The 19313-nt window shown below is 40.9% G+C and overlaps 1 protein-coding gene across 1 annotated transcript in view; it reads left to right on the top strand.

Moving 5' to 3' along the window:
* PTPRG (protein tyrosine phosphatase receptor type G) overlaps positions 1 to 19313 on the top strand; it is a 391091-nt gene that overhangs the window by 279420 nt on the left and 92358 nt on the right. The window contains exons 6-8 of the mRNA XM_021537228.4: positions 1672 to 1738; positions 12794 to 12951; positions 17080 to 17272. Coding sequence (XP_021392903.4) covers positions 1672 to 1738; positions 12794 to 12951; positions 17080 to 17272 — 418 coding nt within the window. The remainder of the gene's footprint in view (positions 1 to 1671; positions 1739 to 12793; positions 12952 to 17079; positions 17273 to 19313) is intronic.

The following is a 19313-nucleotide window of genomic DNA, read 5'->3' as shown; positions in this document are numbered from 1 at the left end:
AAGAGCTTGCAGCCTTCAGGGTAATGGTGTTACATCCAGTAACATCTGAGCTGTATATATTTCAAAGCTGCTTTTGCTGCTTTGATAATTTTATTGCATTTCTTGCCCTAGATGATCATTGCAAGTTCTGGAGTACTGTGATGAGGAGAGGATTTTCAATTTCCACTTACAACACCAAACCATGTTGTTTCTAGAGGAGTGCATGAGAATGTGTCCTGAGCACAGCAGAGTAGTTCATAGGGCAAATAAAGGGAAAAAGAAAAGTGGTTAGTTTTGGTTTATCTCAATGCAGTTGGCTGAGGATATAATGAGATTTCTAAGATTCCTAATTAGTTATGGGGAGGGAAGGACAAGATGAGAGGTGCTTGTGCTTGTGAAATTTGGGCAGTGGATTCCAGTTTTCTTGTCAAGCTATTAAAATTTGTGATATTTTTACAGCACATTTTTTGGATGTGCTGTGGTCAGTGATGTCCTTCACCTAAGAACAGCTCCAAGCTGGTTCTGCCCTTCATGGATCAGTGTGTTCCCTTCTGGGTGCACGGTCCTTTCTCAGAGTTTTCTTCTTTTGTCTCTACTCCTTTCCAAATGCATTAATACACAGCCATAATGTGATTAAATTCTGTTTTTCTTCATGATGTTGAGGTCATCAGCAGGCAGTAAAACACAGGGCAGCTCTTTTGTATCTGACGTGTTGCCCATTAGGAGCTGTCCATCCAGAAATTATCAGCACTGCTCATGTTCTGAAGCTGCCTGGTGGGGAAAAGAAGGAAGAATGTACCCCATGAGTAAGATACATGGCAGTATTTATCTCCCAAAAGTAAATTGGCAAGTATCTTAAATAGTGGAACATGTTCACAGGAATTGGGAGTTATTCCTACAGTACCTCTGAAGAGGCAAAAGATTTTAAAAAATTGCATTGTTGGTTGTGAATTCCTTAGCTGTGTGCAAGTAAGTGACTGAAATGATGGGTTTAATTTAGAAGTTGTGGAGATCAACAGGGTTAATCCTTCCTGCTGCCTTTCCCTCCTCTCTGTGGTGGTGGACCTCCCTGTTGTGGAGGACATGGGCAATTTCTGAGTGATAGAAGCAATGTTGCAGGTCTTGGTCTGGCAGTGTAGGCAATTACACTGTCAAAAATTGATTGTTTTTTTCTAGATCCTCTCACAGAGCTATTTTGCCTTTCCTTTGTCCAAGTGACACTAAATTAAATAAATTTTAAAATGTGAATAGCAATGAGATGCCAAGGCCAAACTCCATTAGGGCTGAAAGGGATCCAGCTTCACTGACTGCAGTGTCAGCAGCAGATTTATGGCCATGTTGGTAAGGAATGAACTGGTCTGAGATGACTTCTGTTTATCACAGCAGCTCTCCTCTATGAAAGCAGGAGTAGATGGAGAAAAATTAGCTCTGTGTTTTTAGGCTTTGCAAGGCTGATAATGTGGTTAACGTTTTAAAAAACATAGAGGACACATTTTATTTTTATTTAACCTTCCCCACTTTATTTTGTGACACCATGAATCTTAGGCATTTGGTGAAGATCCATTGTAAATGTGAGAACTAAGCAGCTTGTTAGGTAACATCTTTTTTCTCTCGCTCGTTAGAAGATTAAACTGAAACTGTTCTGCCTAATGCCAGAGGAGATGTAACCAATCCTGTATCCTTTGCATGTAGGTCAGTCAGAGGGACAATTCAGCATTGGATCCCATTATCCATGGGTTGAAGGGCGTTGTACATCATGGTAAGTAGCTGCTTAAACTTTCTTTTGTTGGGAAGGGGAGAGGGGCAGAAATGTTGTCCTTAAGGGATCAGGTCACCCCTGGAAGGACACAGCCCACACATTCCTCATTCACTGATGTTTAAGGGCATCACAGCCATTATTTGATAGGTAAAGATCAGAGTCATTTGTTACCTGGGAATGGTTTGGGGTGAACAGTAAACAATTTGTTTCTTTTCAGTCAGTGCTCCAGAATGCATAAGTTATCAATCACAACCTGCTGCAATCTATCATTCATATTAGAACTTCGAAGGCAGCCTGGATACTTCACTCTGTTATTTATCTTCTGTTTGCTCTAAAAATACACCTCTCTGAAGTTTCTATTTGTAAATAAATTTAGGGAACTGATAATGAAACAGAAAATTAACTATCTATGAAAATTAATTAAACTTTGCAGCAGATGAACATCTTTCTAATGCTGGCATAAATTCGATCATTCAGCTGTTCTGATGCATGTACCTATTATCCTTGAACTTATAGCAGGTACTAAAATAAATATTAATATATTTTATACTTTTATAACCAATTTTTTACTTGGGAATTTTTCTGTAGCCTTACCACAGGTAATGCATCATCAGCAATGACATCAAGATGCTCTGGTTCCCAAAGTACTCTTGTCAGGTTTTAAAATAATGATTTGTAAAGTTTTAATAATCTCATTGTAATTCAAAAGGCATCTTCTGGAATGGTGCTCAGTACAATAATAAATCTCTGTTCCATCTATAGTGCTGTGATAAAACATCTTTGTACCTTTTCTGAGGATTGTCTTTAGACATTAGCTAGTGCTGTAGAGCTTAACAGACATTTTTTTTTCTCTTGACTGCAAACCTAAAACTAGTTGACAGTGTTAGATTAAAACAAATAGGATTTTGGATTAATTGTTCTCCTTTCAGAATCATTTAACTTTGCAACTGAGAAGGCAAATAAATCCAAACACAGTGAAAAACGGGTTAAATGATAACATGCCATAAAGTCCTTCATTTAGAGAATTTTCCTTATGTTTTGCTGCTTATAAATTGCAGTGTTCTGCTGTGAAATAAAAACAACACACTGAGCTGAAAAACTGGTGTGGTTTTCCACAAAAATAGAAGTTATTACCTCTTTGCTGCTGGATAACAAAACAGGCCAGCAAAAGCAAAGCTGGGATGCGTTAGGCTGCAAGGTTTTTTTCAATGTCTGTGTAATTTGACACTGCAGCCAAGCTGCCATTTAACTGGACTGGGATCTCTTTTTTTAGTTCTGTTCTTTACCTGCTTTCTATTCCAAGACTCCAACTCCCTGCAAGCACGCAGTGTTTTGGCCACTTCATCAGGTTTTTCTGCTCCCTGTCTTGCTCCTTGCAGACAAAACAGTGGATAATCACACCAGTGTCTCCTAAGAGGATTCTTCCATTCCCAAAATTAATTGTTTGGGTAGGATGTGACTCGGTCCTGAGGCTGTGATTCCCTGACCACATAATGATCAGTCCATCTCTGTGCTGTCTTACCCACAGCAAAATCTGGGTGGATAAAAGGTGTTTATTTTTATTTTGCACACAATGCACAGAAGTCTGCTAGTGTTTCAAGTAAAGGAAATCACTTGATATATTTCAATAGCTTGTTTCCTTTTCAAAACATTAAGGAAGAAAAAGAGGAAAATCATGCTTTCCTTCCTGTTTCAAAGGCCCTGATTAAAGGCCTTTTCTAAGGTTCTTTTGGTGGTTAAAGGAATTTCCTCCTGCAAAGCAGCTGTTGAAAGAGATCGTTCTCTTTAACTTAAATATTGATAGAACACTTCAGTGAAGAATTCTTGTAACATCTCTTTTAATGTTATTATATAGAATAATAGTAAAGATGTGAGGGTTTTATTCCAGATTCTTATGTTTCTTTTCTTGATGTGGTTTACTTACATCTTACATGAGCACATTTTTTATGAATTTATCTGAAAAGCTTCTTCCTGCCTTCCATTTGCCTTGCATTCAACTGGGACCCTAAGGCAACATGGACTTTTTGGCTGAAGTACAGTGAAAAACTCTTGTGGCTTTTGAATAGAGTGGTTGGATCAAGCAGGAATCCAACAAAAGAAATCAAAATTGAAGCCTTAAGTTTCTTTGCATTTTATAACATTTCCATTTCCATGTTGGTTTTAGGTGATTGTCACAATACAGAAGCACATACGTATAATGTAAAATTAAGAATACTTACAAACCTTGAGGTTTTCTCATCCCTCTCCCTCCATCTGGCAGAGCATGTTTCCTGGGTTGTGCTGAGCACTCAATCCTTCCTCATACTCATTCAGTTCTCAGCATGGGAATGTGGGGACTCCACTCTGCACCACTCTGTACAGGGTTCCCACACTGGCCTGTGCCCACAGTGGTGACAGATCTGGTAACACTCAGGTGAACACAAAGATGATGTTTATGAATGATGAGATAGTTTTTTTAAAACATTTTTTGTATAATTTTTCTTTTTTTCTGTGGAGTTCTTACATTGCCCTTCCAGGGGTATGCAGACATTTCCAAAGTCATAAGTACTTTCTGTAAAAGTGAAAGCAATTTTTGCTTGATATTTCATCAGGGATTTGAATTACTTACTAATTTGATGGAACATAAATAATTGTGCCCTTCACAGTGTCACCAGCTTAGTAACAATGATAGAGAAACATACACATAAAAATCAATACAGGCTTAGTTGCTACTTAGTTGATTTTGTTTCCTCATCTCCAGGCATAATTTTGTAGAATCTTAATGGCCACATTAAACTTCATTTTACATGAGCAACTATATAAAGTTTCTTAGCTGGAAGGGAAACCATGGTGTACCAAACTGCCAGATGATGTCTGGATCTATGGTCATGCTTTGGGGCTTGCCCCAGGTTCCTCCTGCTGAGCAGGATGTTCCCACACCTCTCCCCAGCTCCTGCATCTGCCCTCCAAGAGCAGCCCAGGCACTCTGAGAGGGCTCTTACAGGAGCTGTCAAATTCTTGTTGCTGATTTGAAAATTGCTTTGGTTTAGTGCTCTGCCAAGGATTTGTCACACCTCCTGCCAGCTAGGTGCCTGCTCTTGTCCCTGCTGCTCTCAGGGCACGGGGAGAGGTGCCTGCCAGGAGCCCAGCCAGGACTGCCAGCTGGGAGTGGGCAGCCCTCCCTGGAGGAGGGTGGCATTTGGATTTTCTGGTGCTGGCTTGCCCTTTCAGCCCTGATTGCTGGGGGTCTTTTTTAGCTCCTCGGCAATGCTCTTCTCATCATGAAAGCTGGTGGGAAAGGGCTCCAGCAACGCTGCTGCTGGCAGGAGGGATGATGCAGGTTGTTCACTGAAGTTGGATCATAGGTAAAAAAGCCACTGGTGCCTGGCTGTGATTGCAGCACACATGGGCAGTCTTGGTGCTGCACATCTGACTCTTCTGCCTGTTTTGCTGCCCAGGTGCAATGCCCTGAGCCCCTCTCTACTCCTCATCCTTCTTTGTGATGCTGAGCATTGCAGAGCAGGAAGGAGCTGCTCTTGTGCAAGGGCTGAGGAGGCTGCTGAGGCCTCAGAGGGAATGATTGTGCCCTTGTGGGAACAGGGGGCTGAAATACCAGGTTATGTGTTATACAGTCGATTTGCATTAAAATGGTTTTGAAAGCTTTTGCCTGCCACACGTCCCAGCAAGGTCTCAGAGGAGCACCTGGCAGGATGGAGCTATTGCACAGAAACATTGCTTTTCCCAGCTTTGCTGTCTTTGGTTTGCCCTTTTTGGTACAGTTTTGTATGTAAGCCTCTTAGAGAAGCCTTTTTCTTGTTTTTACTGGCTGCCTGGAAGGCATTAAATGAGCCTTCTTCCCTGATGTCAGTCCTGGGGGGGGCACCCAGTGCTGGGGGCTGTGTGACATTCACCTTTTCCCAGCCTGGCATGGCTGCTGTGCACAAGACCACAGTCCTGTCTTAGTGAGCAGGCAAAGTGTTGTCAGAGGGGACAGCAGCCCACACTACCCCAGGCCTCTGGAAAAGATTTCAGGGTGATGGAAAGCATGTTTTTGTCACTCTGTCCTGTTCTGTGTGGCTGTCATCAAGAATCTACACGGATCAGCAGAAAATTATTATTAAAGCACAAATAAATTACCACAGCAGAAAAGGCTCAATGTCACAAAAATGGGGCTCTTATTACCTTCCTTGTCAAAAGTGAGCTCTGAAAATCAAAGTGCTACCAGATCAAAAGCTTAGGTACAAAGTGAATCAATGGCATCTGTTGCTTGTTTGTGAACATGAGGTGGGGTGAGGGAAGGAGAGGAACCTTGGTTTATTTAAAAGGAAGGTTGGAAAAAATCCTAAAAAGCTGTAGCTGGAATCCAGCATCCCTTGAGATGGGCCAGAAGTGGTCAGGCAAGGGATTATAAAATTTCTGGTCTTACTGGAAGGAACTTACCAAAATACAGTGGAAACAACTGCTTTAATAATGAAAAAGGATAGAGAACAAATATGTTGGACATCTCTCCAGTTGTCCTAGGTGAAAAATCAGTGAATAACCTGTTAAAATAAATCAGCACTAAAAAAGAAGCAATCTAGACAGTGTTAGTTACCCTGTGGATCTATCACACCAGAATGCATAATAACAAGAAAACACCATTAGCACCATGACACGTTTTTTCTTTTGTTTTGAACTTCAACCATAACACCGCCTGACAAGCTGTTTGCCTTCTGCACCAAATATCATGGGGTTGTAGAGAAGGGTGGGGGAGAGGGCTGAAGGTGAGATGTGATACCGTGGGACCTCATCTTTGAAAGTAAAACTTTGAAGAAAGCAGCAGCTCAATTTGGAACAAGGAAGGACCATCAAAGGGAGAGCAACACTGTATGTTAAGCTGAGAAGGAAACGTGGAGGAGCATTTCTTTTTCCTCAGGGATGAGCTGGATATATTCTTTTGTTTTCTGATCTGTTCTTGTGTTCACAGGCAGAGTAGCCCTGTGAAAGGGGCCAGGACAAGATTGCTGTGGAGCAAAGGGGAGGAGGAGGGAAGTGGGAAATGAAGATGAGAGCAGAGGTGATAAGTTCACACCTTTATATAGGGCAGCTCTGTGCATAGCTGCAGGGGTCTGTATAATTTAAAGGAATAAATGGTGGAAGTGTTGGAAATCTCTGGTCCTTCACCTGTCTGCTCTGGAGAAAGCAGTGCTGGTCACAGCTGAGTAAAGACCAGCAAGCTGACAGAGAAATAATAATGAAAGAGAATATTTATTATTATTAATAATAATAACAAAAACTAATTCAAACTAACAAAAAATATTGCACTTGTAAAAGTTAAGGATTAACGCTGATGTAGGAGCTGGGTGCCATGCTGCTGGGTTTTGGGGATATTTGCTGAGAAATGAGGGGTGGAGAAGTCTGAGAACATGTGGTTTTGCTCTGGCTCTGCAGGAGCAGATGTGAACAATCCTCTGGCCATTTCTGCTTCACTTCAGCCTCTGCCAGGGTCCAGTTTTTGCCAGGGTTCCTCCTCTCCTCTAAACTTTGTCACAGTTTCTTTTTCCTCTTCTTGCTGGTGCTTATTCTGTATTTCTTAGTTTCCTTGCCTGTCCAGCCTCATGTACCTCTGCCTCAGATCAGGTTTTGGAAACCTGAAGAAGTCTCATCCCAGTCTAGAATGCCAACAGCTGCTCTGCATCTGTGCACTGCTTAAGCATGAAAGGTTCAGAAAAACCTTTTCCTTCTTTAAAGAATTAAGACCTCTTCTCTGCAGCTAAACCTTTTCCTCCTAAGCTGTTTTAAGAAAGGGAGAGAGAAAAATTAAGCCTGAGACCAACACGTGGCATGGAAATGTTTTTTTGTGAATAAGAGACTTGCCTTTTTTATTCCTTCCTCCTGGCTTTTTGTACCTCTCACTGGTTGTCTCAGATTAAATTAGTCTGCAGGACTGTGTTATTATCTCACTCCCCTCCTCCCTGCCATGCTGTGCTTTCTGTATCCTTACAGCTCCTTACATTGCTCAGCAGAGGCTCTTTAAAAAAAAAAAAATTAAATAAAAGTGAGAAAAATAATTGCACAATAAATGACAAGAATTACCCTGAGTACAGAGAAGTGTCAGATACTGCTCTTCCTGCAGGATTTACACAGCACGCAGTCATCTGATGATCCTTTCAGTAAAAGTAATATATAACATTTGCAATCTCATCTTTAAAATCACCCCCACGAGTCTGGTCCTTGGCTGTGCTTTGCTGCCTGCTTTATCTGGGAAGTTCTGGCTCAGTGGGTGTGCAACATGGTGTCCTTTTGATTGTGTGTTTTGCTTTTTAAAAGTTTGAATGAAGAAGCTTTAGATTGTCTTGGCTCATTGTGAAAATGAAATTGGCAATAACATTGTTTAATAAATTTGGGAGACTTTCAAAGCTCTTCATATTGGTATTGCAGATTTCAGTTATTCAAAGTGTAGCTGGGTACCTATCAGGCACTGCACATACGTTAATTTTGGAAATAAGCTCATTTTAAGATATTGTTTTCAATGCAGCCAAGTTCCTGTTTTCTTACAGAAAATCATGATGAAAGTCCCGAAGCATTCCATGAGATATAAATGGACTTGGCATATAGTTATTTTCTTGTGATGTCCAATCCAAGTTCCTGTTAGATTTAAAAGAGTTTTGATCACAGATAGTTGTGTGCTGTTTACCTGCATATCTCGAGAAGCCTTTTACTCTAGTGATTTGGTTAAAATTCAGGTCTTTTTCCATTGATTTACAAACTGTATTTTTAGCAGTCCTCAAAGGGAAAATGTACAACTGAAGGCTTTTTCAAAATAATATTTATTGGCACCAGCTTGTGAAAACTGCAGTAGTTGGTGGAGATCCACTGCTGGTATCTGATTTAAGATCTGATTTTTTTCCTTTGCTTGGTAAACTATTGTACACAATTTAGTATTAGTCCAGACCTAGTGGTGATGACAAAGAGTATAAATAGGTCAGGCTTTTAAAGCATGTCTCCAGTTGCTCTGCCTTTGGGTCAGGTTGTGCAGAAAATGGCCCTTTGTCTCATGCAAAATGTTGGGGAGATTTCTCAGCCCAAACAAAGAATATGCTGTGACTTTTCACATTGGTGTTGTGAGACACAGACCAAGAGGCAGATGTGAATGTTGTGTCAGAAGGTCAAATATGTTACCAGCTGGCTCAGATAATTGTTTTTTTGGTTTTTTTTTTTTTTTTTGTGAATGTAAGGGTTGAAATACAATATTGTCCTTTCATACTGTGGAATACTTAGTATTTTAAATGCCACATTCATTGTCTTAATGGTCAACAATGAATCTGTGGTGCTTGCTATTTTTACCTTTGAGGTGTTAGAGTGAACATGTTTTTTCAAGCATTGGTGCTATAAACAAAGCATTGCTGTTGGTTTTCTGTGGGTAAAACTGCATTACTGGGGTGTTGTTTTGGATACTGTTCTTTGCTGCATCACCTGGGAGCGCTGGTGGCAGCAGCAGGTTCTTGTTCTTTCCCAAGGGAAGTTCAGTATTTGGAGGGCCTGTCTTCAGGGTCAGGATCTCTGGGGCTCTGCTTTCCTGAATGTTTATATTTCTATTTGGGTGCTCAGGTGCTGAGATGGGAGGAGGAGAAGGAGCAGCAGAAGAGAGCATTGCAGGGCTCTGGTTTACATGTGAGAGTGAGTAGGTGGCTCATGGGTCAGTTTTGTAGCATTGATTTCAGTGATTCACAGGTGCTTGCAGGTAAACACATTTGCCTTGCTGTCTTTTATTGCTTTTGGCTGCCAGTTATATCCTAGTACCTGTCAGCAAATGCTGTCCCATCAATCATATAGTTTCCAGGCTTTTCCACTTTTTGCCTCCTAGAAACTCTTCACTCAGTCTGTTCCCAGACTCCTGGACACAGTTCATGCCCATCTCGGGCACTGTAAATGGGAAACAGGAGCTGATAATAAAAGAGAGGTTTTTTATTATTTCCAACCTTGTTCTTTTTCATTTAGTAGGAACTGTATATACATACACACTGGTGGATGTGTGTATATAGATATATGTATTAAAAATATTTCTATGATAATCAGTGGATGCTCTTGTTTAGCCCGGAAATTATTCCCCTTATAGTTTTATCAACAGCAATAACTGACTTAACGTTGAAGTCTTTAAAATTATATGACTTCAAAATACCATTTTCAAAACTGTCTCAAGGTCTTAGGAACTTTAATTTCATGGCATTTAGTGTTTCAATATGCTCTTGAAGGATATGGCAGGCAGGCATTGGAATTTCAAAGTTCCTTTTTCTTTAAGCTTCATATGAAGATCTTTGTGACTCTGATTTCTAAAGCTGTGCACCATGCATCTAGATGGCAAGCGATACAAAAAAAGATATGTTTTCAAAAGTGTTATATTTTTAAAGCATAATCAATTGATTATCATCTATTTTAGCAGTTATTTTAATCCAATTATATGTATTTTTTCATTTTAATCTTTGGCATTCATTAATGAAAACTTAGAGCATTGCTTGTAGCCATGAAAAATTAGATCGAGTACACCCTGCCCTACTTAAACTGTGTATTAGCAAAGCTACTTTTTCCTTGAGAAATACTCTTTTTCACAGCTGACTATGTCTTCCCAAGTGCTTAGGAAAAAACCCTTCCTAATTGATAACCAAAAATTAATCATAGTCGGATACTTCCAGTTTGCATTCAAATAAGGTATTTCTCTGTCTAAATAAGCTTCCTTTACTTGATTATTCATATTGTAGTTCAAAATGTTTAAAAATGAAAGACAGAGTTGGATGAAATGTAGACTACTTAATACAGTGTGTATTTAATATAAAAGTTATGCATTATTCATTTTTGAAATTTGAATAACTTTGAATTTAGCATCCCTGTTCTTCATCTTTCCCTTTGATGAACAATTAATTATTAAAATATAATATTGTCAGCATATGGCACAAAAATCCTTGAAAGTGTAAAATGAGCTTCCTTCTCCTGCCATCCTTTGATGAAGGGATACCAAATTTGTGGTTTTGCAGAGCCTTTATCCAGCATCTGAAGTGATTCCATCATTGTAATTAAAAGATTACAAAAGTTAGAAATAGTTAAATTGTTAATTTTAACTGCAACATGTTTTTCTTAAATTCAAGTGGAAAACACTTTTCAAAATGTGTCTTTGCCTCCCAGCTCTTTCATGTGGAGTCATTGGCTGTTAATGCAGAGGATGTTGGCATATTCAGATGCTCTTTGGGATTCATTGTAGCGCACTGTTTCCTGAGTGCTGATATAGAGACAGCTCTGAAATAGAAATCCAGTGTCAATGTTTGTATAGTGCATTTGGAAATCAAGTCCTGTGACTAAGTTTCTAGTTTTTCTAACCAAGTTTTTCTGCATAAAAATGAGCCAATCAAATTAAATGTGACCTTTTGTTGTGATTATGACTTCTTGATTAGAATCTCTTTGAACTTTGGCCAATCACATATATTTTAGTATTTGTTATTTAAGCACACTTTTTCTCACAGTGGTGTGCTGTGATGAGGAAAAAAATGTGGATTGTTATTTGTTTATTTCCTTTTCGGAGATGCAGATGTGGTCAAAATCTACTTGGATTAGAAGGAAAGGAATTGTTCACTGAGAGGTTGCAGTATTGCTGTGACTTTAATAGAATTACTTATATTTTGGAATGCTAAAAGCTACGAAAACATCACAAACCCGTTGATACTGTGCAGAAAATAGAAGATACCTGAAGTTTATGTATCAGTGGCATCATGCAGCAACAGTGGAGTTAAAAAAGTCCCCCAATTATCAGAGTGCTGCTAAGAAGTTTAGGCAACTCCTGATATGATCAAGCCTTTTCAAGACTGTGGGATGCTGTGGAAATGAATTCTGCAGACTTCATCCTATTTGGAAGACGTGTGTGCCAATCACCAGCCCACCTGCTTCTCCCTTCTGGTGGGGTGGGGAGGGGGTGGTGGTGGGTTTGCTCAGCAACTCTGGTGAGACAGAAAAAAAGAGTTCCCTCTGCCCAAGTGTGGGCACCTGTTTGAGGCGTGCAGGATATCGAAAGTGAGGAATGGAGATGTTGGGAGAGCCCAGCCTGTCAGCCTGCCGGAGGCAGTGAGCACCTCTGCACGGGCTAAGAGGGCGCTTCAGCATCTGAGTCTACATGAATTGCAGAGGATAAATGCTCAGGGATGGCAGGGAAATTGCCTTACCTGCAGCTGTTCCCTCTTTTTGTTTGTTTCTTTTTTTTTCACCGTGTTAAATATGACCAGCTTGTCACTGTGACTTGCAGGTGAATGCTTCCAGTGCTTAGGTCTGCATTTCAGGCTGGCCAAGGAGATTATCAGAGAAAAACCGGTTTGTCCCCAGATTGCTGGACCCTGGGAAGGACTTTCTTGGATCTGGGAGAAGGGGCAGCAGTTCTGCCCGTGAGATCCATTTGTGGTGCAGTGCTGGCTGTGCTGGCAGCACCCTGGCAGTGCCAGCATGGGTGGGAGCAAGCACTGCTTGGATGTTGCTTTGGGCACCACGTTGAGCTCCAGCAGTGTCCTGTGTCCCTGCTCCTCAGCCCAGCTGCCTGGCAGCTCCCAGAGAAGTTTGGCTGAGCAGCATGGCTCTGCCTCCTCCATCTCAGCAATCTACCGAGGGTTTGACTCTGCTCCTGCATCCCTCTCTGCTGCTGGCAGAGATGGGACAGATACACTGCCTGGTGTGCTTTGGTCAGGCAGCAGCAAACAGGACCACTGGGCCTGGCTGTGTCCCACTGGGTTCTGTCTTGCTGCCATCAAGCTGGAGAGCCACGTACTGAGTGCTGGAACGCATTATTTCTGTACTGACACAAACCATGGGGTAGCAAGTGCATTTCACACCTGCACACGTCCAGATTAGGAGAGTGTGTGTTTGGGATGGGGCTGACTAGCATTTTGGCTGCTCTTTTAATAAACCACTCGTCAGCTCTTACAGAGGGTTTGTATTTTTCATTACATATATGACAAAATATGTTGTTGCCATTACACCTTGTTAAGCTGCCTAGCGATGTGATGTCTGCTTTAAAGACACATTAAAAAAAAGTGTAATCCTGCTTGTCAATCTTCCCTGCAGAGAAGGAGACCTTTCTGGATCCCTTTGTGCTGAGGGAACTCCTGCCAACGTCGCTGGGGAGCTACTACCGCTACACAGGTTCCCTGACTACTCCTCCCTGCAGCGAGATCGTGGAGTGGATCGTTTTTCGGAAGCCTGTGCCCATTTCTTACCATCAGGTGTGTTTGTTTTGTCAGTGAAGCCCTCCTCTTCATTTGCCCTCCTCAAGACAGTGATCTCAAAACCCGCCAGTTTGATTTGGAGAACACAAATGTTTCTGTTGACAAAAAAGGAAGTGTCATTGATTTTTTTTGAATTCTCTTAAGTAATATTGTTTCTGAACAGGAGCCATCAGTCTTGAGAAGACAGTACAACATGAAACCCAGTTTCCTTTCAGTGATTTATTTCATATTGTTTTTGTTAAGATTAAATTAAGCTATGGTGTAAATAGTTACATAGAGTTCCCTTTTATTCTTTTTAATTGAAACTTTCTTTTCAAAGTAAAGTGACTGATTTCAGTTCTGCTCAGATTTAGTAATTTGAACTAATTACATTAGAAAAGACATCTTTCCATTAATTCTCCATGCTTAACTGTTTTTATAACACAGTAAAGCTGCCATTATGTGCTCAGCGAGCTGGTGCACAAATCTTTAAAATTAGCACATAGAAGCTTTTAATGCAAATAGACACAATGTCTGGAGTTTGAAGAATTATCCTGATAAAGCATGTCTAGATGAAGTCACATGTTTGACAGTTCAGTGTATTTTGACTTTGTAAGACTGTGGTCTTTAGAAAGCCAACCTTCTGGACTTAGTCTTGCCTCTTATTCACCTGTCATAAGCCACTGAAAAAAATGTTTTTACATTACTAATTCTGTCAAGTGCACATGAACTGGGTGATCCTGACTGACAGATGTTGTGCTCAAAGGTTTCAGAAGTACAGAAGGAACCTGCTCCATGCTTTTTTTCCTGTTTTCTAGATCTCAGCGCTTCTCCCTTAGATTCTTTAATCTTTTTTTGACAGTGTTCAAAATCAGTTGCACTGCTTCAGGTGAGGCCCTCCAGAGGCTGAGGGACATGTCAAGATTCATGTCTCAGCCACCCATCCTATTGTTATTTTGCCTGCTCCACAAAAGTGTGGTGTTCCTGCCACTGTTCAGCTCCTGGTCAGCAGGAACCCTTTTGCTGGAGGTTTTCCCTGGAGCTCTCTGGCAGTGCTGAGCACACTGTGCCCCCAGGCAGCCCCTGGTTCTGGCTGGAGCCTGGGACTCTGCACATGGTTCTGTTTGAATCAGACCCCTTGTGTTTTTCAGGCTATTTCTCTGATTGTCAAGATCATTTTGAATTCTGTCCTTGATGCAGGATACTTGCAATCCCTTGTAGCTTTTCACTACATCAATAAGTTTACTGTTTATTATTTGGTGGCTGCAAGGCCTGGCCCATGCTCAGTTTTATACCCTGTGTGCACATCAGGTGGGTCATGACTTCTTTTTTCTTTTTTAACAAATGCAAATAAAATAGTAAATATCAATTTCAGCTGTCTGTATAAAGGTACTTTATCCTGGCATAGCTCCTTTCCTGTGCTGTACAAAAGTAACTGTTCCAAATCAGGCCTTTAAAATTTGGCATCGTGCTGCTCTGTGCATGTGTGTGTGGTTGAAGGGCTGGGAAGTCTGTGGGTAGACAGACTTTCATTGATACTACAACACATGTGGAATAAATAGTAGTGTTCTCCCCTCCCCAGTAGCTCTAGATGTGTGTGTTTCGAGAGGCTGCCACCCTGCCTCTGCTATGATTATTATTTGTTCCTCCAACAGAAACAGTGTAACATAATCCATTGCCATAGTTTAACCTTCTTTATCACAAACCCCATGAAGCAGCCTGTAATCCCAGGGGATGACAGTGATATTGTTTAAGCTTTGTTGCTGTTCCAATTAAATTCGTGCTTTTGTGCAAAATACCTTGCTGGAAAAAGGACAGTAGTGAAGTGGTCCGTTTGTGGAGGCTTCTCTATTTTATTTGCAGTCCTCCATCATCATCATCTTCCCTGATAATTAGACAACAAACCAGGACAAGCTGTGTCACCCTGCAGATGCATTGTAAAGCTAAGTGCATTCAATGACCCAAAGCATGGCATTATCTCTCGTAATGCATACCTCAGAGTAGCTCATTGTGCTCACAACAGTTTCAGTATTTTTAATTGCCATTTGTATGTCCAGCCCTTAGAAAACTACACATCAGGCTTTAATGGTTTGTAATTGCATGACTCGGAGTTTTAGATCAGGTTTCCATGTGTCTACAATAGCCTTACAAGAGCTTTTAATTTCTTTTTCTGAACAGGAGCTCTTGTACTCCTTGAAGAGCATGAATGTAGCTCCTTGACTGCAGATCTTCTAATATTTTTTTTTCCTGGCAGCTATAGATAAATTAATTTCTCATTTGTCGTCGATAATATTTTTATAGTGAAAGTGAGGTTGAAATGGCTTATATATACTTCAACACATAAAAAGTGGAAGGTTAAAAATCATGTTTGAATTGGCAGTTGTTAAAATGCAATTATACCTCCCCAAGGTAGCATGGCAGGAGAAAATATTTTAAAAGTTCTCTCTGAAAGTTTAAAAATTCAATTAATGTCACAGATGTCTAAGCCTAGAGACTTGACTTCAGAGAAGGAGTTACTACCCAAGTTCCTGAGCTTTTATAAAGTCACCTTAGGCCCTGTTAACTGGCTTCATCAAAACTGCTTCCAGTGCATGGAGTGCAAAAGTATGTAAATAAGCACAAGAGTTTTAATCTGTGCTTTTATTAGAAGGGTGCAGCAGGATCATCTGTTGTGGGGGTTCTTTTTAAGACAAAAGTGTAAGTCAGTCCTTTTACCCCTTTTTTAATCCATCCTCCTATGCTTTTGAGAGGGTCCTGCTACTAATTAGAAATGGGTTTTGAAATTTTTCAAGATGTTTCTTTGAAAGAATCAGAAACAGAATTGGGTTGAAAACCTGGCAATAAGGCATTCATATAAGATGCAGGGAAAAAAAATACAGTTCAAATCCCAGCATCCACACCTGCAAGCCTGGAAGCAGCACCTGAGCTCTGGAAGTGGCACCTGAGCTGCCTGCCTGCAATGGAAACTGGTCATTGGTGGTCACCCCTCCCTGCTCATCCCCTGCTGTCCCTCTGCTGAAGTGGGCTCAGATTACTGGTTTGAAGGGAAATTAAAGAATGGTAGTGGGTGCCTCATGAGTCAGTGGATGATGCTTAACTGCTCTGTTACACACTTCTTTGGTTATTTTTATCAGTTTTATCAATTGAGGCTGCCATGATAACTCTTCCAGTTTTAAGATTTGTGGCTCACATGCTTCTCCAGAGCTTCTACAGCAGACACACCTAATGAAAAGTGTGTTAGTTTCAGTGACTTGTCATTAAGCTATGAATGTTACTCAAGTCCCTTTTTTAATTCCTGGGCCAGATTCTGTGCTCCCAAAATCCATACTATCAATATGTGTAACTGATGTGATGAAACCAATATCCTTCTCTGCTCTGTCTTGCTCAGTCTTTCCAGCAGCAACATAACTAATTCTAGTTTTTGTCCTGAATGATAACAAGGTAACAGTAAATGCTGTTACCTTGATAGCTGGGAGAAAAACATTAGCTGAAAATATTTTTTCCTTAGTTTGCTAGAATTTTTTTTTTTCTAAGAAACACTTAAGATACGAAGAAACAGAAAAGTTTTCCAATTACAGTTCTTTCTTACAGGTTAATACATTTTCTTATAAATAGCTCAGATCTGAATCCAACAGAAGAAATTTATTCCCAGAGGAGTATATGCTAGCTGTGCCTAAAAGTGCTGCACGAGCTGGCTGTGAAGCTTAGCCTGGCAACTAAACTTCGTAAGGTATTCAGAGATAAGGAAATATTGCCTTATCCAGGAGAAAGCTCTCGGTGTGGAATGACCTGGAAGCACTTTTTGGGGCGACACTGTGAAACAAAACGATGCCAGCGGTGAGGAGGGTTTGGCACGGCTGTGTCACACACAAAAGGGATCTTAAGGACAAATATTTCTTTGCCAGTGACAGATGTCCACAGGTTCTAGAAGGCCTTCTCCCATGTTGGGCAGGATAAGCCCTGTGCTGAGATAAGGTGGCTGGCAATAATTTCAGTGGGCAGTCTGACTTCCCATGTGCTTTTATCAGTCTTGGCATCAACATTTTACTTCCTTCCATTTTGCTGTCTTATCAGCCACCCAGATTTCATGACATTGTTTTTCTAATTAACATCCCTTCTCTCCCCTGCCATGATGGCTGCAACCAGCTGGAGGCATTTTACTCCATCTTCACCACTGAGCAGCAGGACCACGTCAAGTCTGTGGAGTACCTGAGGAATAACTTCCGACCACAGCAACATCTGAATAACAGGAAGGTATCCAAGTCTGCTGTGAAGGATGCTTGGAACCAAGATATGACAGACATCTTGGAAAATCCACTTGGCACAGAAGCTTCCAAAGGTAGATTATGCTTTAGAATTTTACACTTGACTAATAGGAGAATTTTTTCTGTCTACTTTGTCATCAAATGGTGTCAAGAACAGCTGTGAGCTACCAAAGAAATAATGTAGGTTGTGCAGGCATTCCTTGTTGGTAAGTGTCAATAAATTAACTAATTCTGCTTATGCTGCAAATATGCTTATGCTGTCACAAGGTGTCATGACAATACAGCCTTAGAATATGTGGGTCTCAAAGCCACAAAATATGAATCTCAAACTGGCAATGTCCCTGGTTCTGCAAATTGGCTGTTGGGTTGTGGAGATGCCAGACAAAAAGGGAAAAGCAAAGGGCCAAGGTCAGAGGTAAAATTTCAGCCCCATTAACAATGGGGCATTGGGTATTTGAATGGAAATAGAGTGCCCAGATGTGGTTATGGGTTTCATTTCTCCAGTAACAAGTCTTCTGAAAAACTGCCGACCTTTTAATTCAACATTTGTATCAGTCTGTTGGTAATGGTGACAGGAGGAAAATAATCTCTTCCTTTTAGGCAGGTGATTTTCTAACATCTTGCTGAAGTGTTTCATGTGCCTTTTTGTAGAGCAGCTGGTGCTTGCTAATGAGCTGGAGGGAGGTTCCTGTCACACTGGCACAGGCAGCCCTGGCTAGAGGAGCACATCAGAAATCCTGAGAGAAATGTGTTTTGGATAAAATAAGACTAGAAATAAATATAATTTACTACTTTTATTTGCCTTTATTTTACCAACTGCTGTTATTTATAGGTAGAAGAAATCACATGTACTTTTCAATCTTCAGTCTTGCGAAGTGCTTGGTGTTTAACCTCTACTTCACCAGTAGAGGTAAAGAATAGAGGGGCAGTTTGACAGAAGGAAACAGCTAAGCAGATTTACAAGCTTCCCTTTTTTTACCTGGCATTTTCACCTGGCCAGGCACAGAAAGTGCAGATTTTAGAGGATGTGAATCACAAAAACAGCTGCGTTCAGCAACCTCACCTTCCCAAGAGAGTGCTGGGAGAGTATATTTCTCAGGACTCATTATTCTCTGAGCGTGCTTATCTATATATATATAAAATATACACATACACAAACCTCATGTACAAGGCAGCCTTGGGACAGGGAATTTGCATCAGAAGTGAGAAGGAGATCTTAGGAACGAAGAAACTCTGCTACGCTCGGATGCTCTGGCCTGTAGTTTTCAATCAGTGTTGTAACAGCAACATGTGTCAGTAATTTCTTCAGTTATATTCTATGTACATATTATTTACCCAGAACAGTGATGAAAGTTAATGAGTTACATTGTGACTAGTTTTTATTTTGAGTGTAGCCAAGGTACAATGGTACAACATTCAAGGAGATTTAACTGCTTTGGCCACATGCCTGCATATTCCTCATCTTGCTGGATTGTTTTTAAGATTATAAAGAATCTTGGGGTGGTTTTCAGCACCATAGTAAATAACTGAAACCTACAATTTTGTCAAGAGCATTACAAACACTAAGGTCTCTAGTTAATGGGCTGATCTTGAATTTGGAGCTGTCAAGACCAAAGGAGCACCTTGAATAACCAGAAAGATTCACCATGACTTTGATCTTTAGTAACCAAGCACACGTGGCTTAGTTATCATGAGGTGAGCCAGCACAACCATTAGTCCATGTTTATGTGGTTTGGTTCCTGGGGACTGGTTTCCTGAGCAGGTTCTCTCTGTGTCCTCTGCCATTATATTCAAGTACCCCAATGCTCTGTGTCTGTGCCTGCCTGGGAATTTGAATCTGTGACATGAGAGACCCTCAGGTGAGGAGCATACATTTCTCATGGTCTGACAACATTCAGTGTGCCATCTAATGGCAGGGATGAGGCTGGAGTTGGTGATTTCTTCCTCCCCCTCAGCTTTTGCTCTAGGAGGCTAATGGCTGGGCAGCCAGTTGTTTTGTACCAGCTCTGTTAGCCTGTCACTTTCTGGGTTATGTGCACATCGGGGAATACTGAAAATAGGTCCATTTTTTCCATGAACTTAAGATAAATAGGTTGGTGCAGTGTTGCTAACACA

This window comes from Lonchura striata, chromosome 12, assembly GCF_050655825.1.
Source record: "Lonchura striata isolate lonStrDom1 chromosome 12, ASM5065582v1, whole genome shotgun sequence".
Taxonomy (NCBI): Eukaryota; Metazoa; Chordata; class Aves; order Passeriformes; family Estrildidae; genus Lonchura; species Lonchura striata.
This window is presented reverse-complemented; position numbering and strand designations above follow the sequence as displayed.